This window comes from Contarinia nasturtii, unplaced genomic scaffold (assembly GCF_009176525.2).
Source record: "Contarinia nasturtii isolate CC-2019 unplaced genomic scaffold, AAFC_CNas_1.1 Cnas_scaffold_1495, whole genome shotgun sequence".
NCBI classification, from domain to species: domain Eukaryota; kingdom Metazoa; phylum Arthropoda; class Insecta; order Diptera; family Cecidomyiidae; genus Contarinia; species Contarinia nasturtii.
Window position 1 is genome coordinate 1 of NW_022198831.1, and position 8131 is coordinate 8131.

Sequence of the window (8131 nt, forward strand, 5' to 3'; positions counted from 1 at the left end):
TGTGTGTTAGACAGATGTGATAGCCACTACACCATGCGAACCGATGAATGTTGTACGTTTAATACGCATAACGTGATAATTCCTAAAAATCAATAACACAATGTTCCTTCATTTGTCACCATACAATGGAAAGACGAAATTGAATCAATAATTTGTTGAAGTTTTAGCAATAGTCGTTCATAGCAAACATATATAAAAATGTCCTCAATCGATTTCGGTTACATTTTCTAGGTTATGTGCGAAAGAAAAATTGTTAATTTGTTAATTTTTACCAAACTATGCGAAACAACAACAAACCTTTCACGTCGCCCCTCTCGACTTATCAATTGGGCAAGCAACTAGCTCAAGGCAAAATCGGTCATACCTTTGCATACTAAAAGATACAATGATCATTCATATTTTTTGCGTATGAAATAACATTTACCGCTGAAATGTCTTGCCTACAAAATCAATATGAACTAACTCAATTAATTTGCAAGCAAAATACAGCGTTTTGGTTCAGGTTCTATGTTGCGTATTGCAAAGGAGCCAAATCAAAACTAAAGAAGATTTAAGTTTTAAAAAAACGTTGATCTTTTGTGATTTTCATATTTATTTTCTTGTCATAAATCGAGTAGTACATTACTTTAAAAATATAATCTATTCAGTTGGTGAATTTCCAAATGAAAATCGTGATTTAAACCTAAATCTTTTGCATTCCGTTGATTTATAATGATTGATTTATGATTCATCATTTGGTGGACCTTGATTGAGTTGTGGTGGTGGTGCGGCCATCATTGGTGGTCGCATCCCAGTGAGTGGCATTCTCATCGGTCCACCTGGCATCGCGCCAGGCATTCCCGGTCGCATTCCTGGTGGCATCATACCGGGCGGCATCATTGGTGGCATACCTATATTCAAATGAGAACAAAGAAAAAATTGTAATTAGTTTATTTGTATATCTCTCCTTGGAGTAAAGTAATTAAGGAAAGAGTATTTACCGGGTGGTGGCATCATGCGTGGTGGTCCAAATCCAGTCGGAGGTGGAACCGCCGTCATATTCGGAGGTGGATTTGAGAATGGATTTTGTGCAATTTTGCCGGCTTTGAATGCAGCGGTTGTGGCATCAATCAAATGTTGTGCCTGTTCTTCCATCCATTTTTGATAGTAAAATTTAACATTGTCTCTATGTTTGCGTCCAATACAATGTGTTTTACGCACACTTGGCGAATCGTGTGTCAAATATGTGTCACAATAATCACAATAATACTTCGGCATTTTGTATGTATTTTCTTCACTCTATTTTCGGCGAACCAATTACCGTCACTCGTTGGAGCTCTGCAAAAAGAACAGAAATAAAAATTAATTCACATCAATAACCTCAAACAAACGTTTGTAAACAAATTTATTCACTGAACATCGGTCACTCATCGGTGATGATGTTTTTCATTATAACCCAAAAAACACAAAACTTACATTGAAACTTCCGAACGCGTTCAACAAATTACAATAAATCGTTTTTATTTTCCTTTGGCAAACGTTCTTACGATTTCGTTTATCCGAAAAACAATATTCTGGAAAACTTCTGCACTTTTTTACAAGTCGAACGTTTAAAATGCAAGTGATGTATGTTTTTGCTATACTACACTATATATACACACATTGACATAATGACAACTAATGAGCCGCCTAAAGTACATATGACGCCATGTTTTTGGTGTTGCCATTGTCAAATATCCCTAATCAGTTAAGTACTTTAGGTAAAAATTGTATATTAAGTTTTTGTTTTTTTTTTTTCAGTACTTTCGGTATGTTCGTCGGTCATAAAATTCAACGAATATCTAACAGACGCTGGAAATAATATATCAATCCCGTGCTTGGCCCGCGGTTCCATCATGTGGGTAAAAGAAGAATGCAATGAAACAAAAGAATTTGTGGTAAGTAAAACAAATACCATGCAATTTGATACATGTAATTCAAATCAATTACCATTCTGACAGCGCGGTTCGGATTTACGAATCTACAATATACAACCGAGCGATGCTGGCACATACGTTTGCCTTGTCAGTCCCGATGAATCGGAATTAACGCGAGTGGGAGATGATGACGATTCAAATGAAAAAATAACGGATAATAGTTTTCTTGAGGGCTTAACGATTGTGCTTAAGGTGCGATCGGTACCCGGTCCAGTTAGTAAATTTAGCGTTCGATTATCAACAATTATAGGCATTTTAATGTGGGAATATCCATCAAATCGTTCCGGTGGTTATCCGGTCAAAAGTTTCACCGCAGAATTTCGCAAATATTTTGACGTAGATGAATCAAATATAACGACACAACTGTGGCATCGATTAGACCCACAAAATATTCCATCGAATGTGGTAAGGAACGCAAAACTCAATTAAAATTATCATTTTTAACGTTGACGTTTACTTTTTTTAGCGTTATTTTGAGGTGTATCATTTGATTCCGAATACAACTTACGAATTCCGTTTGTGGGCAAACAATTTTTTGGGCTCCGGGGAAGCTGTCACAATCTCTGCGACCACATTGAGTCAATTAAGCGATGCAAGTAAGATAACAGATGAATGATGTATGAGAATCGTATCTAATCGTTACTATTTTGCAGATATTTTGAATATAATTTTAAAAGATGTTAAAGATTTCGATCCGACAGTTTGGATGTATGCCGTCACATTAAGCGTAAGCGCATTGGTTGTGTTAGGTCTCACGTTGTGTATATTATTGCTGCGCGATCATTATCTCGAAATGGAGGAAAAACGTTTGCGAGGTAAAACATTTTGTCTTGAGTGACGGTGTTTTCTTCAAAAATTCTTATTTTTCGTTCTCGTTTGTTCAAAATACAGAAGAAGATGAATGGGAAACAATTGGTATAATACCAAACATAATATTGAATCCTGGTTTCTTGGAGCCCGAAGATCCCAACGATCCATCACCACCATACACGCGAACCATTATCTTTGGCGAAGATGTACTGAGTACAAGTGAAAGTGGCAGCGAAGAAGAGGAGCCAATATCGTTCAAACGGAAATTTTCCTTATTTTTCACCGGCGACACGATCAAACGTCTTTAGATATATTTCTTTTTTATTCGAAACAATCGAATAATGCAATTTTCTATTGGGCGTGCTTGATGACATCCAAGTTCCTCCAATAATGAACGTGAAGCAGAACAGTACAAATTGCCATAGGGACTCAGTAAAGGGATAAGAATTGATTTAAAATAAATAGTCAATGTGAAGGTACAAAATACGACTGGCTCAAGCTCAAGTGATAGAAAAATGGATGTGTGATCCGAGTAGAATATGGTGTGAATTGCATGACAGGAACCCACCTTAAAACAAAAAAAAAATAGAGTAAATGATATGTGAATGCAAATTAAAGCGAATAAATATCGAATTGTTATTGCGATGCTGTTAAAACAAGTTTAAAATAAAATTATCAATAAACAATTAGACTCTTTACTAGCCAACATCATCAAATACAAAATGCAATAAAGTGATCGATGGAGGCAGATACAGAAAAATTGCTATATTCGAAAAATAATAATAATATTATACTATAGCTTACGATTAACTAGAAATAAATGTCAAAAACGATCAATTGCATCTTTACATACATACATACATACTCGAAGCAATCAATAAGATCCAGACAGAAAAGAGTCGAATTTGATGCGATTTTGCTATATAAAAACCAAAGAATAGGGAAATTTATAATAAATATATTCCATTTGCTTATTAAATTTTTTGTAATTTACAGCACGAAGCACGAACTATAATTGCCTCACAAAGCCACATACATATATTATGGTAGCGTCATTGACGATTGAAATACAGATTCAATGATTTACATTTTAAAAGTTGCTTTGAATTTTTATGGATTAAACATAATGGAAATTTCAAACCAACAACAAAGATATTGTGATAAGAAATGCATTTCATAAATTAAATCGAATTAGCTTCACGGCGGAATGAGTCAATTAAGAATGAATTCACTTTTCATCATGTGGCCAATGAAATGTGTAGACGAAATTTATGATATTCAAATTAATTGTCTCTGTGATATGCACTTTGGCTTCTTTTAGTTGACAATTTGAACAATACAAATTGGCATTAGGAATACTTCTCTGTTTTTTCGGAACGAAGGTTAGTGAACTATATATAGTTCTTTAGAGCAATTTGTGAAGAAAATGTCTTGCGTTGACTTTATTTCTCACGCCGTTTTACAAACATTTCAAATTTCTTTTAAAATTGTTGGTGCCTAATATTTTGCTTCTTCCAATTTTTTGTTGAGATTGTTTGAATTATACTAATGTAGAGGTCATAGAATGCACTTATTATGAATTGATTGCCTCACACTCAATCATATTGATTATTATAGAATTTAAAAAAATACAATAATAAATCGCAAAAAGCTAAACTAATTAGATCATTTTACAATAGCCTTTTAGATACAAAAAAATGATAAAAAAATCAATAAACTATACTAAACTATACTATTTATAGAGAATCAACTATGCTTGAAAAACAGGAAACGACGCAAAATGTTCACGCATAAGTCGATTTTAAATGCGCGCTAAATTTTCATTTTGTTTGGTTAATCGTGGATTTTCAAGTCGAACACCACTTTTGTTCGATGTAAAGAAAATATATGCCTTAACATTTTCGTCACGCAACGAGTTTTTGGTTTGATTCGTTTTTTTTTTTTTTTTAATAAATTAAATAAGACACATAGATCGCCTCCTTTGCAATATACATCAAACTGAAAATAAAATTTCAGCTTCACACATTTTAACTATTTCATTAAATTTTTTAACAAATAAAAACCGTACACACAGTAGCAGTAAATTATTTTCTTATTAGATTTGATGGCAACTTAATTAGTCAAAAGTCAATTAAGAATCGAAAGAATAAATCGTCTAATAAATTATAGTCACTTGCAGAGAGCAGATTTGCTTTGTTTTTCGTAGAGAAATACACAAATTGGTGGTTTAATGAAAAAAAGCAAATATGATCAAAATTTATGAAATATATAGGAGATGCATGCTTTCCACCAGATTTTTATTATTTCAAACATATCAAATAACTGCATTTTTCGTATCTCAATTGCGCCAATAAAAAAAACAATGAATAAATTGCTTTAATAGTATAAACTAGATTTAATTATATTGATTGTAATAAATAAAGCTTCCTTTCATTTTACGTTCTTATTCAAAATACAGGCAATGAACAAAAAATATGCTCACAATCACATTTTTTTAGGTCACTCAAAATATTTTTTCTTCAATTACAAAATAAATGAATAATAATTTAAAAAAGTCTCAAAACAAATATAAATTTTCAATATGCTATTTTTAAGACATTCAACGCAGAGAAATTGATATGAAGCAAACAAAATAAGAGAAAAAAAAACAGGAACAAAAAAGAGATATTTATTTAATATAATGTTGCCTGAATCCGTCAAATACACACTGACATATTTTAGATAAACGTAGGTCAGCAAACATACATTTTTAATTCAATTGTCAAATGCGTTTTTGTTGCAAATAAATTTGCTATTTTAAAAATGAAAATGGAGCAAAAGCTAAAGGAACCGAAAAAAAATCATTTATTCCATTTGAAAAGCATCTAACCGCACAATGTACTCAAGATGTAAATGTGTGTGGAAAAAAGAGTCCACATTGCATCGGTTAACACCAGTGCGAACCGAATGGATGGCAGCCGTATTTGTCATATGTCAAACTCTTTTCTTGGTCGTCGTTGATCAAAATGGTACGTTTGTGTGCTGTTCACCGAAATAAAATTGCAAATTTTCCAAATCATCCGATAATCAAATCACTCAATTTTTGTGAAATGCTGTGCCAAAAGTGCTATTCAACTGGAAAATAATCATATTTTGGAAAAATTGTGCGAGAAAATATGTGATTTTTGGCATTTATTCTGTACCGCTCGAATGCATGGTGAAGTCTATGGTCTTCGTTAACTCATTACTCAATTGAACAATAATGAGTGTTGATTGCCAAAAATTGGATTTGTAGTTGCTTTGGAAAATTCGCAAATTATTGAATGTGAACATTTTGTGCACTCGAGTGGATAAACAAACCCGAAAAACATGTGTCACTTCAAAATTCACCTTGTCGTGCTCACACATTATGAGTTTATCTAATTAAATGTTCGTTTTGTTTTGGATTTTAGACGAAGGGAACATCAAGTTTTGGAAAGCGTCATAACAAGACGCACACCTTGTGTCGTCGATGCGGTCGTTCATCGTACCACATCCAAAAATCAACTTGCGCTCAATGTGGATACCCAGCCGCTAAAATCCGATCATGTAAGTATTGATAAACATTCATATGTGATAAATATTATGAAGTGGGTGCCTGTGTCTTTGAAGATGCATTCTCATTTCACCGTTGGTTCGTGTCTCAAGCAACACTAGGCACATTATATTCGGGGAATCTCCATTAAAGTATTTTCAATTCCCATTGAACTTACTTTCCGACAGATTTCCTACACAGTGAATGATAACAATAAACTCATTTTGTTTCGAGCTTCAAAACGAATACTCAATTAATTCGCTTTTTAATTTGTTTTTACAGACAATTGGTCAGAAAAATCTAAGCGCCGAAAGACCACAGGAACTGGCCGTTGCCGTTACTTGAAAATTGTTCGTCGTCGTTTCCGTAATGGATTCCGTGAAGGTGGACAAGCCAAACCACGTAACAAGCAAACCAAGGCATAAATTCAACGTTTCAATCGTAGCTTAGACATCCAACCATTAAGCTATTGAACATTTTCCATAAAATAACAATAAACAAAATTACAACTTATTTTGTAAATCCGTTTTTTCGTAATATACGACAGTTGAGTGCGCTGATCGGCATAATTGTCGATTTGAATGCAAAATAATTTTCAACGCTAACAAAAAAAATGTTCGAAATAAAAAAAAAACTAATTAAAATCAGTTAATGATTTTAAGAGCAAATTTCGTTGTTTTTATTTTATTGTTCTGAGCGAGGTGCATTTCAGGTTCTGTCAGAGATAGGATCAGACAATAGGATAAGTATTTAACCATTTTTGAATCCCAGTTGTGTATGTTTTTGTTTCAGAATATATTTGAAATAAAGGTCAATTCTGAGATTATTTCGCCATTGAATTGTCGTCTCTACAAAAGAGTTGCACGTTGAGAATGTCAGTTGATTCAATCCTTTAAAAATTCTGTACTAAATCTTTTATAAATTATAATTTCTTTCATTTAAAATGGAAAATAATGTTATAGTTATCAATTTTGTGAATAAAATAATTCGATTAGACCGATATATCATTCAAAAATACAATTCACATTGAAAACCGTACTTTACCAAAACGAGTGACATTCGAAATTCGAAAATAGTTTCGAATTTGACAGTTTCGTTGTTGTTGTAATTCGTATATGAATTATTTGTCAACTGATGATTTCACAACAAGACGCAATACAAAACATACCGGTGCTATTATTGGCGCGTGAACACAGTGACTGTCTGCAACAAAACTGAGTTTTGCCTTGAATTCCATAATTACGTCTCATCAAAGATGGCCAAACCACGGGTAAATTGAGGGAATCATGAAAGATTCTTAAAATAATCAAGGTTTAATCGTTATTTTTAAATTAAATAATTTTATTTTCCTTGTTAGGATGCAATTTGCATCATTTTTGATGTTGGAGTCAACACCAACGTGTACGATAAATTAAAAGAGAAAACGTTCTACGACGAAGCAAAAATATGCATCGAATCGATTGTTCGAAACAAGGTAAAACCGTAATTTTTCGTAAAATTTTTAAATTACACCATTTTATTCAATTGGAATGAACATGGATCATATACAAAAATTTAGATTTTCACCAAGCCCACCGATGAAATATCATTGTTTTTGATGGGAACCGAAACGACTGACAATGATTTGAATGCAGCTGATCCAACAAGCTTCCATAATATCAGCCATGCCTTCGATCTGAAGCCAATGTCATGGGACATTTTGAAATACGTTCAAACTAGCATTGATCCGCCGAGTGCATACACAGCCGATTGGGTCGATGCGATCATTGTTGCAATGGATTTCTTCAGAAAGCAATCGTAAGAAGCACCCAAG

At 33.2% G+C, this 8131-nt stretch overlaps 4 protein-coding genes across 4 annotated transcripts in view; 3 read left to right on the top strand and 1 right to left on the bottom strand.

The window, feature by feature from the left end:
- Positions 1-572: 572 nt before the first annotated feature.
- LOC116346283 (U1 small nuclear ribonucleoprotein C-like) lies at positions 573-1642 on the bottom strand. The gene is made up of 3 exons (XM_031776228.1): positions 1456-1642; positions 981-1317; positions 573-890 (listed from the first exon to the last, which is right to left on the bottom strand). The coding sequence occupies exons 2-3, from the start codon at positions 1255-1257 to the stop codon at positions 721-723; spliced, it is 447 nt and encodes a 148-aa protein (XP_031632088.1). The 5' UTR covers positions 1258-1317; positions 1456-1642; the 3' UTR covers positions 573-720.
- Positions 1643-1649: 7 nt separating this feature from the next.
- Positions 1650-4709, top strand: LOC116346282. Its single transcript, XM_031776227.1, has 6 exons — positions 1650-1689; positions 1759-1916; positions 1980-2360; positions 2422-2551; positions 2609-2770; positions 2847-4709. The coding sequence occupies exons 1-6, from the start codon at positions 1650-1652 to the stop codon at positions 3071-3073; spliced, it is 1098 nt and encodes a 365-aa protein (XP_031632087.1). The 3' UTR covers positions 3074-4709.
- Positions 4710-5640: 931 nt separating this feature from the next.
- LOC116346281 (probable 60S ribosomal protein L37-A) lies at positions 5641-6986 on the top strand. The gene is made up of 3 exons (XM_031776226.1): positions 5641-5773; positions 6197-6332; positions 6601-6986. Exons 1-3 carry the CDS (start codon positions 5771-5773, stop codon positions 6741-6743), a joined length of 282 nt encoding a protein of 93 aa, XP_031632086.1. The 5' UTR covers positions 5641-5770; the 3' UTR covers positions 6744-6986.
- A 473-nt stretch (positions 6987-7459) lies between these two features.
- LOC116346284 (X-ray repair cross-complementing protein 5) overlaps positions 7460-8131 on the top strand; it is a 2953-nt gene continuing 2281 nt past the window's right edge. The window contains exons 1-3 of the mRNA XM_031776229.1: positions 7460-7588; positions 7676-7792; positions 7877-8116. Coding sequence (XP_031632089.1) covers positions 7574-7588; positions 7676-7792; positions 7877-8116 — 372 coding nt within the window. The 5' untranslated portion in view covers positions 7460-7573. The remainder of the gene's footprint in view (positions 7589-7675; positions 7793-7876; positions 8117-8131) is intronic.

Bases quoted from the DNA above. Each gene is read 5' to 3' on its own strand.
- LOC116346281 (XM_031776226.1), top strand. The intron at 6,333-6,600 runs GTAAGTATTGAT...TTGTTTTTACAG, and splicing joins AGCCGCTAAAATCCGATCAT to ACAATTGGTCAGAAAAATCT.
- LOC116346283 (XM_031776228.1), bottom strand. From the start codon at position 1,257: ATGCCGAAGTATTATTGTGATTATTGTGACACATATTTGACACACGAT. The intron at 891-980 runs GTAAATACTCTT...ATTTGAATATAG, and splicing joins ACGCATGATGCCACCACCCG to GTATGCCACCAATGATGCCG.
- LOC116346282 (XM_031776227.1), top strand. From the start codon at position 1,650: ATGACAACTAATGAGCCGCCTAAAGTACATATGACGCCAT. The intron at 2,361-2,421 runs GTAAGGAACGCA...TACTTTTTTTAG, and splicing joins AAAATATTCCATCGAATGTG to CGTTATTTTGAGGTGTATCA. The intron at 2,552-2,608 runs GTAAGATAACAG...ACTATTTTGCAG, and splicing joins GAGTCAATTAAGCGATGCAA to ATATTTTGAATATAATTTTA.